Source organism: Mobula hypostoma, chromosome 6 (genome assembly GCF_963921235.1).
Source record: "Mobula hypostoma chromosome 6, sMobHyp1.1, whole genome shotgun sequence".
Classification (NCBI taxonomy): Eukaryota; Metazoa; Chordata; class Chondrichthyes; order Myliobatiformes; family Myliobatidae; genus Mobula; species Mobula hypostoma.
In genome coordinates, this window is record NC_086102.1 from 174,172,290 (window position 1) to 174,197,300 (window position 25,011).

At 41.9% G+C, this 25,011-nt stretch overlaps 1 protein-coding gene across 5 annotated transcripts in view; it reads left to right on the forward strand.

Moving 5' to 3' along the window:
- gpd2 (glycerol-3-phosphate dehydrogenase 2 (mitochondrial)) overlaps positions 1-25,011 on the forward strand; it is a 133,847-nt gene that overhangs the window by 12,378 nt on the left and 96,458 nt on the right. For 3 of the 5 annotated variants that reach the window (XM_063052276.1, XM_063052281.1, XM_063052280.1), the window contains exon 2: positions 8,796-8,905. In XM_063052276.1, the coding sequence (XP_062908346.1) occupies positions 8,804-8,905 (102 nt within the window). In that variant the 5' untranslated portion in view covers positions 8,796-8,803. Of the gene's footprint in view, positions 1-2,055; positions 2,151-8,795; positions 8,906-25,011 lie in introns of all 5 variants that reach the window. The other 2 variants (XM_063052277.1, XM_063052278.1) reach the window with 1 other exon arrangement.

Here is a 25,011-nt window from a genome sequence, read left to right on the forward strand (position 1 = left end):
CTTTTTACACGGCCTGAAAACTGCGCGGCACTTTAATAATACAGTATATAAAAGAAAATTCCAGCTGCGCGGTAACAGAGGCTGTGGTTGCAGGGGCATTTTGGTTACTGTGCAGCAGTGCACTTCCCTTACAGATATCATTTCAATGCAAAGTGATTTCTATCTGAGTGATACACACAAAATGCCGGAGGAATGCAGCAGGTCAGGCAGCATCCATGGAGGGGAATAAACAGTCGACGTCTTGGATGGAGACCCTTCATCAGGACTAAAGTCAGATTTCAGTCTGACATCTGAGGGAAAAGCTGACTGCGACTCTCTGGAGGAATCTTGCCTAGCTTCATTCAACTGTCAGGTTAGATCTGTTCTGCTGACAGATAAAGCTTTTGAATTTGGTGTACACTGAGAGTTTAGCATCAACACAAAAGTCCTCTTGGCTTCTCAGCTCCTAAACCTATGGGGTATGAATGACTGGCAGGCATTGGTGTGTGGGTAAGCACCTCTGTGGGGAAGGAGAGTGAGCACCAGTGTAATAGGATTATTGTTACAATACTACTTACCGCTACTTCAGACAGTTAAGCAAGACCAAGCATGCAGTGAACATAGGAATTAAAGTTTCAGGCGTTCTTTTAACAACAATGTCGATTTTGTTTTTCGGCGGGCTTTAACTCGGTGAGGTTGATCCTTTTCATGGGGAGTAACTCTGGCTTGCTGACATTTTAATAGAATAAGAACTGTTCACTGATCAGTTGTTCAACCTGTCAGTGCCGCTTGTACTTGTCACTTGAAGTGTTAAGTCGCTTGAGGAGCTGCGCAAATCGTATCCTTGTAATGGAATTCCTCTGTACTACTCAGAAGATAAATTCAGCAATCCCGGATGGGAGCGCAAGCCAAGGAATAAAAATAACTGCAGGGCTCAACACCATGAGTCCTTACTTCGTTAAGTAGTTAAAGGCCATCCATTAGTAAGGAATGGGCTCTTTTTACAGATATCCATAAGCCAATTTTCAGAGTTAGAAGATACACAAAGATCATTCAACATGGTGATCCTACCTCGAGAGCGTTGTAATGAATGCCTTCAAAAGCGTGTAAGAACAATTGCTGAAATTGGGGAGAAAGAGGAAAGTAGTTTTGTTGTTATAAGAATGTATGCATGTAAGTTGGGCTTCTGAATTCAAGTGTAGGGGTATCCATAGGTCGGGTGTTCATAACATGGCCGTGGCCTGAATTGCATTGATTCTGTGATTCGCAGCAAGGATGGTAATGTTTTGAGTAACTTCCGCTTCATGATCACCTCCAAACACCAGTTAAGTTTCTTTATGTCTCCATCTGGTGTGGGAGCAGCCGAGCATCAGACCAGAAGTCCTTACAAAGGACTGTGAGAATAGTTAAGGGGATCACAGGTCTCCCTACCATTCATCAGGAGTGCTGTGTATGTAGGGCCTTTAGTATTATTAAGGAACCCATCCATCCATCCAGCAAGCATCCTCTTTGGATTTTCTACCATCAGACAGGAGACTGCGATGCACAAAAACAAGATGGGACCAGTTTCTTCCCTCAGGACATTAGGCTTCTGAACTTCCTGCTGCATCACCTTTGAAGTGTCACTGTTCTGTATTTTACAATGTTTAATATTAATGCACTTTAGTTTGTTATTTATGTGTGATTCATCTGTAGATTTTATCTTCCCCTTCATAAGTTATCGTGTATCATGTGTGTACTGTGCTTTACATTTTGGTTCAGAATAATGCCTCGTTTCCGTAGACATTATGTGGTCATGCACGTATGTATATAGTTAAATAACAATAAACTTGACTTTGTGCTACACACTGTGATGTGATGCAGGGACTGGGGATGGGAGAGGTTTGAGTTGACTGGCAGTCGGGCTCAGCTGGAATTTCTGTTTCTTCTTGACCGGGACTCGAGGTGGGGCCCCAATAATGTGGCACAGGAGTGGTCAGAAATAGTGGTCACTGGTTCTACAAATACCTACACACCTTGAGTTTTTGTCCTCTTACATACAGTTAACGACAATTCATATTTTTCTTCCATTGGAAGGTGAACTTACCAGCACCTGATAAACCCGAGATTCTGCACTTAACTACAGGCTTCCAACTTCTTGCGTGTCTTATCTGCACTGGTTTCTCTTAAAGGTAACTGAGTCCTTTCTGCTGTGAGTTAAATTCAAAAACTTGTCAATGCTTATTGCCTGACACTTATTTACATGAAATTTCAGGTTTAGTACAATAAACAACCAATTATGCATACCAATTTCCTTAATTATGGAATTCCCATATGATGTTAATCACCAAGCAGATTAAATTTTTGTGTAATTTCAAATGCTATTATCATTGATAAGCTCGATTCACTGTATTTTTGTCTGTTTAAACACTTTGCCACTGTCCAAGCATTTTTAATTTCATTTATAATAATACCAATCTGCCACCCACACAATCTTTTTCATCAAGTAAATTATAGAACATTTATATAGTCACAGAAAAATTATTCAAATTGGATGTTGAAGTGGGAAATTTCTATTTAACTTTAGTATAGGTTATGTATAAATAGCTCATTTTCTGTCATATTTCTGACATACTCACTCTTGTTTTACTAAAGATAACACAATGTTAATCATTTCATTGAAATATTCCCACAACCAGTGGACTCATTTTCGAGGACTCATGTTTTCAATATTTATTGCTTATTTCTTTATTATTATTTCTTTCTTTTTGTATTTGCACAGTTTGTTGTCTTCTGCACTCTGGTTGAATGCCCTAGTTGGGTGGTTTTTCATTGATTCTGTTATGGTTATTAGTATGCCCGCAAGAAAATGAATCTCGGTTGTTTATGGTGACATATGTACTTTGATCTTCAAAGTAATCTAATTATCAAAATGAGAAAGTGGAAATCCAAAGCAACAGAAGCAAAATACAGAAGGAACTCAGCAGATCGGGCAGCATCTATGGAAATGAATAGACTGTGTTTTGGGCCAAGACCCTTCTTCAGGACAGAAGGAAGGGGTATAATGTACCAGAGACCTCGTGCCATAACTTGAATTTACTGTAATTGTTGCATAATCTACTGTTAAAGTGACGAGTTGGTCATTAAATGCAAAGGGTCTTGTAGCTTGTAGTAACAGTTCGTTAGGTTTAGTCACTACTAAAGTGAAATTTAGTATGTTTGGTGGATTCGCTTATTGCTCCAACTATTTTAGGAAAATGTAGAAAGCCATGCCTGTGGGGGGAGGGCGAAACAGGCTATTAGCAAAATAATGTTTTGAACTCTGTTTGAAAGCAGTGTCTGTAGTACTGACACAATCATCTTCTGCGTCTTTAATATAGGGACTGCTCAAAAGTGGGGTGAGAAAACTATTGTTCAGAGGAGAAATGTTTAAGGCATTGAGCAATCGGAGTGACACTTTCATTAAAGAAAATGTCCTATTGAAGGGTCTTGGACTGAAACTGATATTTTTTCTTTTTTTTTCATTATATAGGAGTAGAATTAGGCCATTTGTTCCATCGAGTCTACTCTTCAATTTCATCATGGCTGATCCATTTTCCTTCTCACCCCCAATTTCCTGCCTTCGCCCTGTATCCCTTCATGCCCTGATTAATCAGGAATCTATCAACCTCTGCCTTAAATATACCCGATGACTTGGCCTCCGCAGACTTTTCCATAGACGCTGCTCGACCTGCTGAGTTCCCCCAGCAGTTGTTGTGTGTTGCTAGAGAAAATGGCTAAAGGTTTTTAAAGGGTGATCAAGCAGAGGTGGATACACGGGGAACAAATTGCTGAGAGTAAGATATTTGAATGTTCTGACCTTGCTGAAGAACCAAATGATGCATTGATGGCTGGAATCAAGAGAACAGATAATTCAGAATATGATAAGGATTTGAGAATACTATGGAATTGGGGTGAAAACTATAGAATTAGAGTCATGGATGATTGAAATGTTATTATCGGGTCAGAAAGTTGTGAAGGCTGGTATGGAAGCTGAATTTCATCTAGAACACGGTATGTTGAGCATGGAATCATGGAATTATCAAGGTGTAGAAAGAGACCATTCAGTCGTGTTTTCCATATATTCCCTTGCTTGTTTTCTCGGTCCAGTAATTTTGCACATTTTTCTCTCACATCCCCATCCAATTCCCTTTTGAAGTGATAATTGGCTCTTTTTCCAATATTGATATTGTAGTAAACGTCAGAAAATGACCCATCCTCACATCCCGTGTGTCTTTTACATTACATTTTAAATCTGGTCCTTGAACCACATAGGAACATCCCCATTCCATTTATTCCATTAAACGCAATTGTGTAAATAAATCACCAGAAAATCTGCTGTCTGCTCCTCTGTTCGAAGAGCTTCAGGTGAATCTGCACAGTGCTATGTTTTCACTTCCACTACCCCTTCTCCCAAGTTTTAATCTCATGCCTTCACTGGCAGTGGTGTAAACCTGATAACAAATTGGACATTAAAGAAAATGAAGGATGTAAAATCGAAATGGAAAAGCTGAGTACAGAAATGATAAATGAGAATTTCTGTAATGGAAAAGCAGAGTTAAGGTCAAGTTGCCAACTGCTGCAGTAGAAGTAGTTAATGTTCTTGGAAGGAACATAGACATTATTGTTCTTGGAAGGAACATAGACATTAATGTTTGGTGAGGGTCTAGTAGTGGTGGGGGGGGAGCAAGATTAAGGGAATTGGTTTATTCAGAAAGGGAGTAGAATTTTTGGTTCAGCATTATTTATAACACCAAATAATTATTTTGTGACAAGCTACATTAACAGTTTTACATGAGTCAATGCATTTTCACATTCAAAGTTCAAAGTAAGTTTATTATCAAAGTACATGTATGTCACCATAAACAACCCTGAGATTCATTTATTTATGGGCTTACTCAATAAATCCATTTTCTAGCAGGCAAACTCAATAAATCCAATAAGCAAAATAAAATCAATGAAAGATCACAGCAAAAGAGCAGACAGCCATTGCAAAAGACAACAAACTCTGCAAATACAAAAGAAAGTAGCAGTAATAATAATCAATAAATATTGAGAACATGAGATGAAGAGTCCTTGAGAGTGAGTCCACAGGTTGTGGGACCAGTTCAATGATAGGGCAAGTGAGGTTATCTCCTTTGGTTCAAGAGCCTGATGGTTGAGGGGGTAATAACTGCTCCTGAACCTGGTAGTGTGAACTCTGAGACTCCTGTACCACCTTTCTGATGGCAGCATCGAGAAGGGAATATGTCCTGGATGGTGGGGGTCCTTGATGATGGATGCTGCTTTGCTGTGACATTTGGAACCCATGGTTTGTGCCCTTGAGCAAGGCACTTAATCACATATTGCTCTAGTCTGTGCGAGGAGTGGCGCCCCACATAGACTTCCAATCTGCGCCTTGTAAGGTATGAAAATGCCCGACGCAGGCCTTTCATGGTATGAGTCGACGTTTCAATTGAAGTGGTGTAAAATGAAGTCCAATACGCTGGTGTCTGTGTGTTGATGTGATTGAAAATGTACATAAGTGAGACTTTAAATCAATGAACAAATAAATAGCTTTCTACTTTGTTTGATCGGTATTCTGCTCTTTAGTGTGTCTGTAAAGCCATTTTCCACAATAAGATGCTCATGACCATAATGACGATTTTGTGCCATCAATAAGCACAATTTGCACTTTTCTGCTTTCTATCCAACCAATATACTTTTTTTTTGTCTTTCTAATCCTGTATTATTTATTGACCTAACTCTAGGGACACTTCAAGCACTCAAAGTACTGCATCCTGGAATTAGGAATGAGTCAGACAATTTGAAGGGAAGACTACACACTGGGACATTACTAATGATTATTTCAGTTTCCAGCAGCAGAGTGCATTGGGTTTATTATTAATGTTCAATCATAACTCCTCTGATTTGAAAGAAAAAATCTTTTTTTTTAATATTTCTACCTTTGTTCTCCATCCCCAATAAATTGCATAAAGCTTTCAGTTGCAGCTCCTAAAGCACCCTCCTTGTCCAGAAGTTGTTTCTGATAATTAGGGTTGGGTTATTATGATACTACATTTTTCACAATCAGGGTAATTAATATTCTATGAAAAGGATGTGCTTTAGTTAATATTCGGCAATTTCCAAAGATTGATTCGGCAGCAGGCACAAGCTCCAGGAATTTAATTTGTGATGAATGAATTAGAAGCTAGTGCAGTATTTGTGGTTGGATATATTTTGTTTCTAGCATTTGCTTTAGTTACTTCATATTTTGGAACTGGAACTTAAATGCTGATGAATGCCAATAGGAATTTTGTTTTTAACCTTATGCTTTCAAAAATTTGAAAGAAAAAGTTCAGAAGTAAATTATTTTTATCAATATACCTTTCTGTAACCCTCTCACTGGGGCTGGTATACAGACTTGGATACTCTGCTAGCTGCCATGTGACTCAGTGGGGAGAGGGCCACCTTTGATAAGCAACACACTTCTAGGGTCAGTACGATTTGGTTTCAACCAAACAGGAAAGTTGGGATGTTCTGGGAAGGGACTGGAATAGTAGAGAATGCTGTCTAGATGCTGCCCCATGCAAAGTTTTTGTTTGCCAGAAAAATAACAGATTGTATACTGGCATAAAATTACAAAGGAAACAGATTCACCAATAATTCAACCTTAACAAATAGTTAACAGAAAAAAAGGGAAAATAGAAGGGCCTATTACAGTTAAACCAATCCAAATGTGCACATAAACATTGGAGCTCATTCCTGGAGTAGTCTGGAGCTCTTTCCTGGAGCAAGTATTGCTTTACTTGCGCACTAAACCAACATTCTGTGCGAATGCGCAGCCAAAGTTCAAACTTCCTTGAAGACAACTTCGAACTAACTGGCTAACTCAGGAGTATTGGTTATCAGGGCAAATGGCTCCTTATCTTTATCTGAAGCCAAAACACTAGTTGCTGAAGCTTACAAACAGGACATACTATGTTTGCAGAAAACTGCTGAAATAAAAATACCTCTCAGCATAGCAGTAGAAATTGTAACCAGGGCATTACATATACAACCCTGAGGTTCATTTTCCTGTGGACATATTCAGCAAATCTATAGAATAGTAACAATAAGAGGATCAATGAAAGACAAACCAAAGTGCAGAAGACAACAAACTGTGTAAATGCAAATATAAATAAATAGCAATAAATAATAAGGACACGAGATAAAGAGTCCTTACAATGATCTCACTTTTTATGGGAACATTTCAATGATGGGGCAAGTGAGTGTAGTTATCCCCTTCTATTCAAGAGCCAGCTGGGTGACGGGTGCCAACTGTTCTCGAACCTGGTGGTGTGAGTCCCGAAGCTCTTGTACCTTCTACCTGATGGCAGCAGCGAGGAAAGAGCATTGCCTGGGTGGTGAGGATCTCTGATGATGGATGCTGCTTTCGTATGACATTGTTTCATGTAGATGTGCTTAGTGGCTGGGAGGGCTTCATTTGTGACGTACAGGGCTGAGTCCACTACCTTTTGTAGGACTTTCCATTCAAAGACATTGGCGTTTCCACTTTAAGAATCTATTGTCACTAAAAGTGCTTTGAAGATAATATATTATCTGCATTAAACATAAATATAGTGCTGGTGCACTTGTCATTAAATTGCAACTTTGGAAATATCATGTTAATGAAATTGCATAAATATACATTAATATTTGTATGACTGACCTTTTGAAAGCTTCATATGGTATTATTGCATGTGTCAGAGGCCTCCAGCATCCTCAAGGATGCAGTAACTTGTTTACATTTGTATTTGTTTGAAAATAATATGTCCTTTTGAGTGAATGGTAGTGATTGAATAAAAGTTGGTATCCATCTCATTCGGGAAGAGAGCAGTATGGGAGTGCATACGTGTCTTGCAGTATGAAAAAGCTAAACAAAACCTACAAATATTTGAGTATTCTGAGATTCAGAATCCAATTTATTATCATTGATGTATGTCCTGAGTCTTGTTTTGTGGCAGCAGCACGGTGCACAATAGATAAATCACAACAAAACAGTAGATAAGTAGTTTAAAGAGCTATAAGGAGGTGGTGCTCATGGACGGTTCTTTGGTATTAGTTATTTCCAATAATATAAGGCAGTCCTAAATTCCACTTATTAGCAGAGATGGGTAGTCATCCATTATTTTTGAGTGGCGGGGTGGAGATACCTCGCTACCAAGAGAGGTGTAAGGCGTTCCTTCCCTCCGCTAGCCTGCAGGTCACCCTTGGGCAAGGTGTAGCACCTGCTTAGACTCTTTGCGCCCCCCCCCCCCAATGGATCAGGGTCACGTGAAGCCATGGGATGGTCATATGAGTAGCTGGTGCGTATCACAAGTTCTGGTTATGCGACCACTGACACCAGGCAGACAATTTCTGAAGAGTATTGATTATGGCTGGGGTCACTCATCTTGTAAAGGCACTGCCCAGAAGAAGGCAGTAGCAAACTATTTCTGTAGAAAAATTTGCCAAGAACTATCATGGTTCCATGATTGTCTAAATCATACAACATGGCATATAATGAATGAATATCCATTATTTAGTTATTTTATTGTGAATGATGTCCACAACTCATACCATAATGTTATGTGGAATAATTTTAAATACAGACAATTATCTCATGAAAATCCTTTTGCTTCTTTTCCTGAACAAGTTAGCTCTGTTTCTTTTCTCACAGGAGTTACCTGATCTGTTGAGTGTTTCCATTATATTCTCTGATGTCTTTTATTCATAGTTTAAATAACATTTTTTAAATGCCTGCAAATTTGAGTGATACTTGTGATTTTGTATTTCAGAAAACAAGATGGCATTTCAGAAGATTGCTGGAGGGGCATTTCTTCTTGGGGGCAGCACCCTGACAACAATTTTAGGTCTTTCCCAGATAATTGACAGCAGGACAAAGGGGGTAAGTTTTCCTTCATTCTTTTTATCAGAGGTAAAATAAAACCACGTAAAGTGAAAATTATACCTTGTATGCCTTATAATCCTTGTATTATGCCTTGTATTCTGTCTGGGTAGCCTTGAACCTGATAGCATGAAAATAGATTTTTTCTGGTTAAAAACAACATTCCCTCCCCCCTCCCCCTCCCCCCTTCTCCTATCCCCCACTTTGGCCTTTTATCTCTCCGCACCTGCCCATCACCTTCCCCTGCGTCCCTCCTTCCCTTTCTCCTATGGTACACTCTCCTCTCAAGCAGATTCCTTCCTCTCCAGCCCTTCACCTGTTTCACCCACCTGGCTTCACCTATCCCCTTCTAACTAGCCTCCTTCCCCTCCCTTCTCCCTTCCTTTGTCCTGAAGAGGGGTCTCTGCCCAAAACACCAACTGCTTATTAATTTCCATAGATGTTGCCTGACCTGCTGAGTTCCTCCAGCATTTTGCGTGTGTGTTTCTACAGAGAAAGTTGATTGGGTCAGCTTCTCTGGCATCTGATATACAACTGGACAATGTGAGGCCTTGTATGTTTTCATGGGTGCACTTGTCTACGTATTGATTGCACATCATAAGCAGTTTATTTTTAATGAGCCATTAATCCTGCGTCTCCAGGTCAGAACAGCCAGAGCAATCATGTTTCGAGTTGGGGCCATCAGCCAGGCTAGGTGAGGTGATTTTAGATGCATGCTAGTGTGTCTGTGAACCAGTACTCAGCACTCCTCTGTTCCTCATCAGTGTACCATCATCATTATTATATGACGTGTCATATGATGTAGGTGATCATCATCCCATGGCCATGATTGTTCTTGACAACGTTTTCTTCTACAGAAGTGGTTTGCCATTGCCTTCTTCTGGGCAATGTCTTTACAAGATGGGTGACCCCAGCCATTATAAGATAGCAAGCACACATAAGGTATCAGTAAAATACAGTCACAAAAACATAGTCCAAGACCCTGATTCTATGAATGTTTCAACAATCTGCAATCACACAATCGTCAGAGATTGTCTGCCTGGCTTCAGAGGTTACATAACCAAGACTTGTGATGTGCACCAGCTGCTCATACGACCATCCGCTACCTGCTCCCATAGCTTCACGTGACCCTGATGGGGAGGCTAAGCAGGTGCTACACCTTGCCTAAGGATGACCTGCAGGCCAGCAGATGGAAGGAGCGCTTTACATCTCTTTTGGCAGAGATGTATCTCCAACCCACTCTCCCTGAGCTTCATTGGCTATTTAAATACAATTTGTGAAGTAAACTTGGAATAAAAATGCATCCCCAGTTGCATGCGATATATGTGGAATATAGTAGGGTTCCAAATGAACTCCTCTGATATTCAGGTTCATTGATGAAGTCATTGGGTCAAAACTACTGGATGTAACAATAGTGAAAGACAGATACCGTCACCAAATCAAGGCATGCAACTGCAAATGAATTTCAAGTTCAAGTTTAATTGTCACTCAACCATACAAGAATGCCCATGAAAGCAGCCAAACAAAAGTGTTTTTGAGGTCAAGGTACAAAACACCACACCAACAGTCACACACAGCACAAGGCCCATGTAGCACATACAAGATAGCAAGCACACACAAGATATCAGCAAAATACAGTCACAAAAATATAGACCAAGACCCTGATTCCATGAATGTTGCAACAATCTGCAATCAAACACTTGCTTGTCTTTTGTCGAGCGAACACTGGCGGCAACACCGACTCCAGCTTGGATGTCAATCCACACCACTACCCGTGGAGCATACCGACTCTGATGCCTCTCTCCTGGGTAGCTGTAAACAGGCGGCACTGCAGCTTGAGGCTTAGTACTTGTTATGACTGAGGCCACGCAACTCCCTCACTGTCTGCTGGTAAATCACCCCCTTGGTGTCCTTTTTCTTCCTTTTTGTAGCATACCACACTTGCTGTGATCATATGTGATCTGCCTGTTACAGATCCTATAGATAGATCTGCCAGGTTTTATGCTCACCAGCAAGAGATATCAGAAAGCAGAATTTCCAGCATGTTGTTTAAGGTGCTAGGAACTGATTTAAACACCTAATCTTCTTAATCTGCGAAAGATACCATGTAAAATCTTACTCTTTGGAAAATCATTTGGTGCCACTTCAGCCAGTTATGAAGTTGCCCCGATAGTCCCAGCAGGTGTGTTACAATGCTGTGTTAAGATCAGGTTCGGGTTCTGTTGTATCCTTCTATGCGGACTGGCATCCATGGCAGCACTTGCTGGCTCTGAGGTGCAGGTTTAAGAGCTCTACTATTAGGATGAGCCACTCTACATGTACAGCCAATACTTGAAAAAACATGCAGCCATCCACCAACTGTGAAAAGAGTGGATAGCCAGCGTCTCTTCCCCAGGGCACCACTGCTCAGTACAAGAGAACTTGGCTTTAAGGTAAGGGGCGGGAAATTCAAGGGGGATATTAGAGGAAAGTTTTAGAGGAGAGTGGTTGGTGCGTGGAATGCACTGCCTGAGTCAGTGGTGGAGGCAGATACACTAGTGAAATTTAAGAGACTACTAGACAGGTACATGGAGGAATTTAAGGTGGAGGGTTATATGGGAGGCAGGGTTTGAGGGTCGGCGCAACCTTGTGGGCCGAGGGGCCTGTATTGTGCTGTACTATTCTATGCTGTATGTTCTAAAATTGAAACAGGGTTAATATTACAATTTGCAGAATTTTCATTCAGTCCTGATGACCTGACATGTTAACTCTTTCTCTTTCCACAAGTGTTGCTTGACGCCGTAAGTGTGTCCAGCACTTTCAGATTTCCTGCATCTGCAGGCATTTCATTTTAATTTAAAGTAGAGCTATTGGCTCCTGTGGGCGGATGGAAATGGAAACCATTCTCCTCCTCCTGAGTGACCACCCAGACAAACGGCCTGCTGCACCAGTGGGCAGCAGTTTTAACTTGTGTGCCTGGTAAGTCAGACGCTTAAACAGAGGCTATATCTTTGCCCTCAATTAACGTGTACTCACCCATTGGCGGGGTGAGCATTGATTGATATTTGTACAGTGGCTGCTGTGGTAACCATTCTGGATAAGTATCCATCCTGATTTAACGGTGGCCCGGTAGCATAGTTGTTAGCACGACGCTTTACAGTACCAGTGACCCAGGTTCAATTCCCGCTGCTGACTTTAGATTGTACATTCTCCCTGTGACCGTGTGGGTTTCCTCTGGGTACTCTGGTTTCCTCCCATAGTCCAAAGACACACCAGTTGGTAGGTTATTGGTCATTGTAAATTGTCCCATGATTAGGCCAGGGTTAAATCATGGGTTGCTAGGCAGCATGGCACGAGGGGCCTATTCCATGCTGTGTCTCAATAAACAAATAAGTTATTGCTGGGTGAAAGTTATGGTGGTCAAATGATGTAATTCAAAGGGAATATCAGCTTCATTTATGTTTTCCCTTCTTATCTTCAGTGCCATTTTCATTCTTCATTTCTGATCAAGAAGTATAATATGTTCGGAGTGCCTGTTCTCTCTCCAGCCCAAAGCTCTTTCTTTCTGAACTTTCTCCACAGACTCTACTGTGTCCACAATGCCCAACACCCAGGAGCAGGGGCAAGTGATCTTAGCTTTCTCTTTCTGCACTGGGTGAGTGCAGGTGGCAGGGACTCTGAGGAGAAGATTTGAGCAATGGGTTGTGTTCCAGGAGACACAGACTGGCGGATTTTGCATGATCACTCTTTATTTTGCATTGTCGAGAGCTATGGATCAGCAGCTTGTAGATCTGAAAATGAGTGCACTTATAATGAGTTCTCTTTAAAATGCCCAGTCTTTATCATTCAGTCATGAAATCTGGTTTACCAAAAGTTATTTAACTAAAATAAAGCACTGGAAAGAAATTTGCTTGGAAAAAAATCTGAGGAGAGTAAAATGATGTGAATTGCAAATAGTTAATGCAAAGAAAAGGCCTCACATTAAATGAATATTTGTCACTCATCAACAGTTAATTAAAACTTAGATCACCTTCAGCAGCTGTTCAAACTAATCATATGAAAAAATAAATATTTGGATAGTCTCTCTCAGTCTCTATCTCTTTCATTCTCTTTTTATTCTCTCTCAGCAATTCATTTGAAAGTTGGTTGAACTCTATCCAAAATCATGATCCATTGGTATTTGAAATGGTTTTAGAGTGTTGAAATACTACTGATTACACATTTAATTATGAAATACTGCTGTCCCAATTTGACTACAGTATATTTCAAGTCATTGACAGATTGTCTCTGCTTTTGGGTGTTATTGCTACAGAGCTGTGTAAACTTGTGTTCTTCCCAACTTTGTCCTGTTTTGCTTGTTCCTGAGGTGTGCAGAAACAAGAAAGAAAAAGTAGACATTTTTTCACAGGTTGTGTCTTTCACTTCACTGCATCACCCCACAAAATCCCCTGGATTTTGTTTTTGAGCATTTGGAGATAAATTCTAAATGCATTTTTCACACCAGTTCTGGGGTGGGGGAGTGGGTTATAAGAACGAGATCACTGTGCTGTCTGTGGTGGTAGAAGTCATCTCGTGTGTTTCCCACTTGGTTCCCCGGAAGCCATTAAAATAGCTTAGCGACTCTTCCTTGTGGGAGGATGGAGATCTTTCAATAAATAATCTCCGATTGTATATGTAATATTTTTTCTTTCTGTTGTACGAGTAAAGTTTACACAACATAATAACATAAAGGTTTAGAGTCATAGAAAAGTACAGCACAGAAACAGGCCCTTCAGTCCATCTAGTCCATGCTGAAACCATTTAAACTGCCTACTCCCACATCCCTCCATACCCCGAACCATCCATGTACCCTATCCAAACTTCACTTAAACGTTGAAATCAAGCTTGCATGCACCCCTTGTGTTGGCAGCGCATTCCACACTCTCACAACCCTCTGAGTGAAGATGTTGCCCCTCATGTTCCCCTTAAACTTTTCATCTTTCACCCTTAACCTGTGACCTCAGTGGAAAGGGCCTGCTTGCATTTACACCTCATCATTTTATATATCTGTATGTTAAATATAGGCAAAATATAATATATGGAACTGAATCTACATTATTGAAAACACATTCTTGGTGAAATTTGCTGTATTTTTGTTGTAGTTTTTTCTAAGCTACATCTGAAATCCAGCTATAATTACACTTCTGACATTACCACAATGTGAAAAGAAAGAATTTTCTCATTTTGTTTTTTCCGATCAGGATACAAATGACCTGGAGGGCATTGCATTTTTAGCAGCAGATTTTCTAAATGGAATGAGAAATATTGACCTTTTTGTAGGGTTGGTCATAATCCAAAATGCTAGCATTAATTGAAATGTAGAAAGAGTTCTCTTATCAGAATGTGGCACAAAGTTTGACATTGTATTCTAAAATACACTCTTCTTGACTTGATGTCATCAAGTGTTGAAATGTTAACAGACACAGAGAAAACCCAGTGCAAATAAACTAAGGTACAATATCATAACAAGGTGGATTATGAGGTCAAGGGTCTATTTTATCATACTGGGGAACCATATAGTAGTTTTATTACAGCAGGGTAGGAGCTGTTCTTGAGCCTGGTGGTGAGTGCTTTCAGGCTTTTGTATCTTCTGCCTGATGGACGAGGGGAGGAGGGGAGGAGGGGAGGAGGGAGGATGTCTGTGGTGAGTGTGGGTTTAGTTATGATGGCTGCTTTGCTGAGGCAGTGGGAATTATAAACCGAGTCCATAGAAAAGAGGCTGGCTTCGGTGATGTGCTATGTGCACATCTCTCTGCAGGTTCTTGTGGTCACAGGCAGTGCAGTTGACATACCATGCTGTTGTGCATCTAGATATGGCTCATCAATAAAAATTGGTAAGGGTCGACAGGGTCATGCCAAATTTCTTCAGTCTTCTGAGGAAGTAGAGATGTGGGTGATCTTTCTGGGCCATGGGGTCGCTGGCCCAGGACAGGCTGTTGGCGAGGTTCACTCCTAGAAACTTGAACCTCTGAACCCCAACATCATTGAAGTGGACAGGAACATGCATCACACCCGTTCCTAAAGTCAATGACCAGCTCTTTTGATTTGCTGACATTGAGGGAAAAGTTATCATTCTGACATGTCATGGCCCTCTATGGAATTTACTTCTGTGGAATCTTGTACACAGAGGTAGAGGTCAATCTGGCCACAGTTGTGAATGTACAGGGAATAGAGTAGAGTAGGGGGCTGAGGATGCAACCTTATGAAATGCCAGTGTATATAATAATCATGAGGATAGTGTTGCTGCCTATACCTACTGACTACAGTCTGTTGTTCAGGAAGTCAAGGATCCAGTTGCAGAGGGAGGTGTTGACTCCCAGAGTCCAGAGATTGGTGATCAGTTTGCTTGGAATTATAGCACTGAAAGCAGAACTGTAGTCAATAACATAGGTGCCTTTACTGGCCAGATGCCCCCTGCCCCCCAAATGAGTGTATGGTCAGGGAGTTAGCCCTGATGAAGGGTATTGGCCCGAAACGTCGACTGTACCTCTTCCTAGAGATGCTGCCTGGCCTTCTGCATTCACCAGCAACTTCTATGTGTGGTGCTTGAAATTCCAGCATCTGCAGATTTCCTCGTGTTTGTGTTGAAATATCAGGAGAGGGATTCATCATCGGAACCAGGAAAATGGGAAGCTACATACAAAGTGCTGGAAGAACTCAGCAAGCCAGGCAGCATCAGTGGAGGGAAATGAGCAGTCGATATTTTGAGTCAGTTCTGTGTCCCACAAGGGCTACTTCAGCTTTCAGTTGTCTGTCACTTTAAATCTCTGTCCTGCTCCCTGTCGGACCTCACTAATTTTGACCCCGAACATAGCCCATTATGAGCTTGATGAGCTGTACCTCATCTTTTAAGCACTTTGCAGCCTTTGGGGCTCTATTGAACTTAACAAGTGCAGCTAAGTCCTATTTTAACTCCACTGATATGGCTGCATTTTTCTGTGATTTTTTTTATAAATGCTTCTAAAAATGTATTTTCCCATCTGTGCAACTTAAAACACATCTTTTCTCACTGTCACGGATCTGTGGAAGGATGCTTGACCTGAAAAATTAGCTCTATTCTTCCCGCTTATGTACCTGATCTGTTGAGAGTTTCCAGCATTGTATGTTTGTGATCTGGGGCAGGGGTTTCCATCCTATTTTAGGCCACTGACTCCTACCATTAACCGAGGGCTCCATGGACCCCTGGTTGGGAACCCCTGATCTAGAGTAACAGTTTTTCATTCTGCACTTTTGCTGTTTCCCATTTGCAAGGTACACCCAATTACTGTATAATTGAACAAATGTGGAGCACTTTGAAAAACTAACCATTAACAATGCTCAGAGTGAAAACTGGCTGAGCTGAACTTGGTCAGAGAAACTCAGACTTTTTTTTTAAAAAAAAAGGGGACATGTGCTTAATATTGGAACCTTATGTTCTTAAAATGTGTACCACTGCCTCCACCTCTGTGGCATTCAAGAAATATAGAAAACCTACAGCACAATACAGGCCCTTTGGCCCACAATGCTGTGCTGAACATGTACTTATTTTAAAAATTACCTAGGGCTACCGATAGCCCTCTATTTTTCTAAGCTCTATGTACCTATCCAGGAGACTCTTAAAAGACCCTATCGTTTCCGCCTCCACCACTATCACCAGCAGCCAATTCCACACACTCACCATTGTGTAAAAAAAACACTTACCCCTGACATCTCCTCTGTACCTACTTCCAAGCACGTTAAAACTATGCCCTCTTGTGTTAGCCATTTCAGACCTAGGAAAAAGCCTCTGACTATCCACATGATCAATGCCTCTATGTGGACAGTTTCTTAAATGAGCAGGATTCGAAGAATTAAGCAGATTAATTCCTTGGGAAACATAATTGCAAGCAAAATACTTAACAGTTAAGAATAGGAGAATTAAGATGAGATTGTACAGTGCTTCTTATGTTCCTCGTAATTCACATTAGACAACAGTGAGTGTTTTAACATTATACAGAGGAGACATTTTTAAACATTAAAATCACCTTGTACAATTAGATCCTCACCTGCAGTCCCCAGTCAGTTCGGATTGCCAACATCATCTCCACAAACTCCTTCAGCGTAGGTGCACTGCGAGGCTGTGTGCTTAGCTACCTGCTCTACTCACTTTACACTTACGACTCTGTGGCTAAGCACAGCTCCAGTGCCATATTTAAGTTTGTTGATGACACCACTGTCGTAGGTGTTGATGAATCAGCATATAGGAGGGAGACTGAAAATCTGGCTGAGTGGGACCACAACACCAACCTCTTACTCAATGTCAGCAAGACCAAGGAGCTCATCTACATGGTTCAGGAACAGTTGTTACCCCTCAACCATTACATTACACTCACTACATTCTGATTGTACTGTACAACCAGTCAGAAGGTTGTAAGTTCCACTGGAGAAACTGAAGCGCAGCAACAGGAGAACTGGTGCAGTGATATGGAGGGAAACTCCCTCTCCACTGTCCTATTACATACTCCCAGGGCAGTTACAACACTGGGATGATTGCTTGATTGGAAGTGCCTGTGCTCAATCAAGGTGCAAAACTGGAAAGGTGTTTTCTCCCAATTTCCTGCCTTTTATTGGTGATGTTGTTAGCTAAGATCATCATTGGCTTTTTCAAACTTTGCAGCTTCTGTCACCAAGGTTATTTATTTCTACTTGTGTAACATTGACCATTTCTCATTCTCACTACTGGCAAAACCTCATTCCCACTTCAGACAACAAACATCAAAGTTGCTGGTGAACGCAGCAGGCCAGGCAGCATCTCTAGGAGGAGGTACAGTCGACGTTTCAGGCCGAGACCCTTCGTCAGAACTAACTGAAGGAAGAGATAGTGCTTCCTTCAGTTAGTCCTGACGCAGGGTCTCGGCCTGAAACGTCGACTGTACCTCCTCCTAGAGATGCTGCCTGGCCTGCTGCGTTCACCAGCAACTTTGATGTGTGTTGCTTGAATTTCCAGCATCTGCAGAATTCCTCGTGTTTGCGTTCCCACTTCAGACACTGATTGCTCCAATGGTCTCACCAACTACGAATGGTTTAACGTACACAGACCCAACCTCACTGTAAACTCCAAACTTGTACATTTTCCTGTGACGTTCAGCTGTCACCTTCAGCCATAATGTTTCATTCATTTAACTATCCTAATCTTGTGCAGCATTGCCCAACCTGCACGGTGACTTGCTGTAACTCAGCTGTTCTGATACCTAGCTCATACTGCTCCACCTTTGGCTTCTACACTAACATCCCAAAGCCCTCAACCTTCCCATTTCTCTACTTGCCTTCCAAACACCCGTCACTTTAAATCCATGTTGCTGTTTTTGTCCCTCTGACCTGTTCTGGGAAATGCTCCTTCAGTGATGTTTCTATGAAAGTGCAAATACTAGAATTGTTCTCTGTCACCACAGTATTAATGAGGGTATTACTAAACTCTTTTGGCGTTCATAGTCATACTTTATTGATCCTGGGGGAAATTGGTTTTCGTTACAGTTGCACCATAAATAATAAATAGTAATAGAACCAGAAATAGTTAAACAGTAATATGTAAATTATGCCAGTAAATTATTAAATAAGTCCAGGACCAGCCTATTGGCTCATTCAAAAGCTCAACTACAAAAGGACGTGCTTCATTTTACCATTGTGCTGTTATTTTTGTAGTACCTACACCTTATCCTACCATAAGAAAAACGGTGTATTTATAGTGTGAGAGGGGGTGACATCGTAGTGCAGTGGTTAGCACCACGATCTACAGTACCAGAGACCTGGGTTCAATTCCCAACTGCTGCCTATAAGGAGTTTGTATGTTCTCTCCATGATCGCATGGGTTTCCACCAAGTGCTCCAGTTTTCTTCCACAGTGCGAAGATGTTCCAGTTGGTAGGTTAATTGGTCATTGTAAATTGCCCTGTGATTAGGCTAGGGTTAAAATGGGAGTTGTTGGGCAGCGCAGCTCAAAGGGCTGTATCTCAATAAATTAAAAAAAAAATTTCATCTCATTTGCTAAATGCTCCAACGCATTTTTTGCTAGTTTGGAAGTTATGTCGTTATCATATTGTCAGAAGTTTTAGTGGCTAATCTGCTCATGTCAGTTTCTCACAATGTGATTGAATTCATAGCATTTGTGTTGATGGGAGAGCAATAATTATTGGTCAAGGCATTTTCCCTGCAAAGTAATCCCATGGAATATTTTGTCCAGTTGGGAAGATTTAACAATTTATTCAAAAGCAGTCACATCAGACAGTGCCACACTCTCTTATTGCTACACCGGATTGTTAGCCCGGGTTGGACGAGAACAGAACTTGAACCCATAACTCTCTTGATGTGTAGTTCCACAGCTAAAATTTATATTCACGTAGTTTAGTTGTGGGTTCAAGTGAGAGCGTCCTTCTTGAGGGTAAATCCACAGGAAGCATCAGCCTGAACAGGGTACCTAACCAAGTGTAAAAGTGTCTATCCTTGAGTGTTCACTGGGATCTTTCACCTCTCGCTTCAGCAATCTGAGGTACCCACCTGCTTCGGGTAGGCTTCAATTATTCCAGTACCCAAGAAGAATGCGGTAATCTGCCCCAATGACTATCGTCCAATAGCTCTTAAATGCACTGCGATGAAGTGCTTTGAGAAGTTTGTATGAAACATATCAACTCCTGCTTGAGAAGAGACTCGGATCTGCTCCGATTTGTCTACTGATGCAAGAGCTCCACAGTAGCTGCTCACAGAGCTCCTCACTGGCTCTTCGCTCAATCTTAGAACACCTGAACAGCAAAGGTGCGTACATCAGCATGCTCATCATTGACCAGAACTTGGCATTCAATAACTATCATCCCCTCAAAATCAATCAATAATCTTCAAATCCTTGGACTCAATACCTCCTCCTGCAACTGGATCCTCGAATGCCTCACTTTCAGAGCCCTGTCTATTTGGTTTGTGCTTAGCTCATATTCTATTTGCTTTACACTGGACTTAGAACTGTGAGGCTCCATTGCCCTATTCAAGCTGGCTGACATCACCATTGTCATAGGCCAAATCTAAGGTGGTGACGAATCACCATAAAGGAGGAAGATTGAAAATCTGCCCAAGTAATTCTACAGCAACAACCTCTCACTGAATGTCAGCAAGATCAAGGAGATGATTATTGACTTCAGGAGGAGGAAACCAGAGGCCCGTGAGCCAATCCTAATCAGTGAACCAGAGGTGGAGTTATCATTTTAGAGGATCTGCCCTGGATCTAGCAGGTTAAGTGCCTCTACTTTCTTAGAAATTTGTGAAGATTTGGCATGCCATCTAAAACCTTGACAATCTTCTATAGATGTGTGGTGGAGAGTATATCGACTGTTTGCATCATGACCTAGTATGGAACCACTAATGCCCTCATATGGAAAATCTTACAAAAAGTAGTGGATATGGCCCAGTCCATCACAGTTAAAAACCTCTCCACCATTGAGCACATCTACATGGAGTGCTGTCACAGGAAAACAACATCCATCATCAAGGACCCCCACCATCCAGGACATGCTACTACCATCAGACCATCAGGAAGAAGGTACAGGAGCCTCAGGACCTGAACCACCAGCTCAGGGACAGTTACTAACCCTCCAATCACCAGGCTTTTGAGCCAGAGGGGATAACCTCACTCAATTTCACTTTCCCCATCATTGAAATGTTCCCACAACCTACGGACACACTTTCAAGGACTCTTCATCGCACGTTCTTGATATCTATTGCTTATTTTGTAATTATTATTATCTTTTTTCTTTCTTTTTGTATTTGCAAACTGTTGTCTACCCTGTTGGTGCAATCATTCAATTATTCTACTATGGTTATTGGATTTATTGACTATGCTCACAAGAAAATGAATCTCAGGGTTGTATATAGGGATATGTACTTTGATAATAAATTGACTTTGAACTTTATGGTCCTCCTGAATGAAGTGGGAACAGTGCCAAAACAACAGGTTAAGTATAGAGGAAAGCTCTCTCTGCACTGTCAGGGCAGTGACAGCACGGGGATGATTTCTTGATTGGGAGCACCTGGGCTCAATCAGGGTGAAGAGTTGCTGCAGAGAAACAAAAGGTATGTTGTCATCCTCGAAGATTCAGAGTGCTGAAGTGCAGTGCAGATCATTTACACTAATGGAAGGTTTAAAAGAAATAATTGCAAAAGATTACAGTGCCTTGTTTAAAATTTTAAAATGCAGACCAACAGGTGTTCTGCATAGCTCCTGGTCAACTTTCACTGTTATCAAACTTGATGGTGGCACATTGTTAGTATTTGAAATCACTTGACTTTCGTAATTTCAAAAAACTTGTTCGGCAACATTGTGAATTGCTGAACTGATTGGTACTCCCTGTTTTAACCCATTAAATATATATTTATGCCCTATTGAAATGTAGTGCATTGAAATCTAACAAACCTTCGCCTCCAATTTTTGGAGATTGGCAATGTGCCAAATTGTGTGGTGAATGCGTGAGTCTTTAGGCATGGTGGCCAGGCTGATTTTTGTCTACTTGAGTCTAAGCTTAAGGTTGTGAAGAGGATAAAGGGGGATATGAAGTAGATCTCAGCAAGCTAAGTGAAAAGAGCTGGGATGTGACAGATGGACAATAACATGAAAAAGTGTGAGATTTTGTGCTTTGACAAGAAAAACATAGAAAAACTTTTTTAAACAGCAGTAAATTTAAATTTCTAAGTTAATATGCAATACCAAAGTATTTCCCTTAAGGGTAAAAATGTATCTTATTGCACTGGTGAGCCACCCTCGAAGGGAAAATTGTGTACAGGTTTGATGTCCACTCAGAATGATAGATTCACTGGATTAGAAGGATTTGTTTTAAGATTAGAGAAACCGTTCCTGTACTCTTCGGAGTTTCTAAGAATGAAAGGTCATCATAATGCTTACATAACTTGATAGGATTACTTCAGGGGTGATGTTCCCTGACTGAGGAGTCTAGAAATGTGTGTGTGGGGGGGCCCTGCCCCAATATAGGGCGGTTGACCACTCAAGTGCACAATGAGAAGAAGGCAGACCGCTGTGTTATGTGACTGTCATCTCACCTGGTCAGCTGAGATGAATAGGTAAGGTGCGAGTCACGTAACACATCTGACTGGCTGCCAGCGATCAGAATTCCGTCTTGTAAATTGGGTGTGTGGGATTTCTGCTCTCAGTTGTGCAAGTGGGTATGGAGAGCCAAGGGTTCTTTGTGGGGTTGGGACATCCATTAAAGGGCACATAGAAAGGAACCTGGGTCTTTTCTGACCCAATGTGCGATAGAGAAACTCTGTCACTGTTTTCATTATACTGGCCATCAGTCTAATTCTTAGGCAAGTCCTGTTGCCATTGGCAGGGCCTCATTCATTCATTCATTCATTTATTTGTTTATTGATTGATTGAGATATGGCTTGGAATAAGCCCTTCTGGCCCTTCAAACCATGCCATCCAGCAACTCCCCAATTTGACTATAGCCTAATCATGGGACAGTTTACAATGACCAATTAACCTACCAACTGGTACGTTTTTGGACTGTGGAAGGAAACTGAAACACCTGGAGGAAACCCATGCGGTCACGAGGAAAATACACAAACTCCTTACAGTAAGGAGTTTATAAACTCGTTACCAGCAGCGACAGGAAATGAACCAGGGTTGCTGGTACTGTAAAGTGTTTACTAACTATTAACCCCACAGTTGAAGCATACCTTGCCAACCAAAGGTGGGTGATTTGATCCCCTGTTCAAAAAGACTAAATTAAAACTGCAGCATGACAGGAAGGCTGTGTGATTAGAAGTGTAAGTTATAGAATTGAAGATCAAGAAAACACTGTTCGACCCTATTCTTCCATGGTCATTCTATCACTCAGCACCTGGTCCATTGCCCTCTATACCACTGATTATCCACTGATATCTACTATAAGCCTACTGACTCTCACAGCTATCTGGACTATTCCTCTTCTCACCCTGTCTCTTGCAAAAACGCCATCCCCTTCTCGCAATTCCTCCGTCTCCGCCGCATCTGCTCTCAGGATGAGGCTTTTCATTCTAGGACGAGGGAGATGTCTTCATTTTTTAAAGAAAGGGGCTTCCCTTCCTCCACTATCAACTCTGCTCTTAAACACATCTCCTCCATTTCACGTACATCTGCTCTCACTCCATCCTCCCACCACCCCACTAGGAATAGGGTTCCCCTGGTCCTCACCTACCACCCCACCAGCCTCCGGGTCCAACATATTATTCTCCGTAACTTCCGCCACCTCCAACGGGATCCCACCACTAAGCACATCTTTCCCTCCCCCCCCTCTCTGCATTCCGCAGGGATCGCTCCCTACACAACTCCCTTGTCCATTCGTCCCCCCCATCCCTCCGCACTGATCTCCCTCCTGGCACTTATCCGTGTAAGCGGAACAAGTGCTACACATGCCCTTACACTTCCTCCCTTACCACCATTCAGGGCCCCAAACAGTCCTTCCAGGTGAGGCATCACTTCACCTGTGAGTCGACTGGGGTGATATACTGCGTCCGGTGCTCCCGATGTGGCCTTTTATATATTGGTGAGACCCGACGCAGACTGGGAGACCGCTTTGCTGAACATCTACGCTCTGTCCGCCAGAGAAAGCAGGATCTCCCAGTGGCCACACATTTTAATTCCACATCCCATTCCCATTCTGACATGTCTATCCACGGCCTCCTCTACTGTAAAGATGAAGCCACACTCAGGTTGGAGGAACAACACCTTATATTCCGTCTGGGTAGCCTTCAACCTGATGGCATGAACATTGACTTCTCTAACTTCCGCTAGGCCCCACCTCCCCCTCGTACCCCAGCTGTTACTCCTTTTTATGCACACATTCTTTCTCTCACTTTCCTTTTTCTCCCTCTGTCCCTCTGAATATACCTCTTGCCCATCCTCTGGGTCACCCCCCCCCCCGTCTTTCTCCCTAGACCTCCTGTCCCATGATCCTCTCGTATCCCCTTTTGCCTATCACCTGTCCAGCTCTCGGCTCTATCCCTCCCCCTCCTGTCTTCTCCTATCATTTTGCATCTCCCCCTCCCCCTCCAGCTTTCAAATCCCTTACTCACTCTTCCTTCAGTTAGTCCTGACGAAGGGTCTCGGCCTGAAACGTCGACTGCGCCTCTTCCTATAGATGCTGCTTGGCCTGCTGCGTTCACCAGCAACTTTGATGTATGTTGCTTGAATTTCCAGCATCTGCAGAATTCCTGTTGTTTATGCCCTCTATACCTAAGTGGTTCCTGTGTTCATCTAGAACAGAAGTTCCCAACCTGGGGCCCACAGACCCACTTGCTTAATGGTATTGGCCCTTGGCATCAAAAATGTTGGGAATCCCTGATCTAGAGTGTAGACACTGTTAGCAACCCAGCTTCAACCACAGTCAGACAGTGGCTGCGTGAGTTAACTGACCATACACACTTAGCACCATTAGTCACAGTCATGGCTGCTGTGCTGCCACATTAATTATTATTATTTCATTGAACTTGTTTTGTATGTTACATCATTTTTATTATTACAAGAAAGTACAGTACAGTGCAAAAGTCTTGGGCTTGTGTATATAGCTTGGGTTCCTAAGACTTTTGCAGAGTATTGTATTTGTCAACGTGGAGTGGAGAGTGAGTCTGTAAATCTGGTGGGAGCAAAGGATGTTGGGAATGGGACAGTGTGGGACAGATGGCAGCAACAGGGAAAGAGTCCAGGCCACTGGTACTGTAATGACGGTGTGGTCCTGAGAGAAGGTCATTTGATTCCAATCAATTGGTTTATTGATCATTTATTTAGTGAGATACAGCTCAGAAAAAGCCCTTCACACCACACTGCCCAACAATCCCCTAGAAATTAAGCGCAGTAATTTGAGCCAAATCACGGGAAAAGTTACAATGACCAATTAACCTACCAACTGGTGGATGTTTGGATTGTGGGAGGCAATGAGAGCACCCAGAGGAAACCATGTGGTCATGGGGAGAACTAACAAACTCCTTACAGAGAATGGCAGGAATTGAACCTAGGTCGCTTGTACTGTAAAACGTGGTGCTAACCACTACACCACTGTGCAGGCCCATTCTGGCTGGCTGCAGAATTACATTATA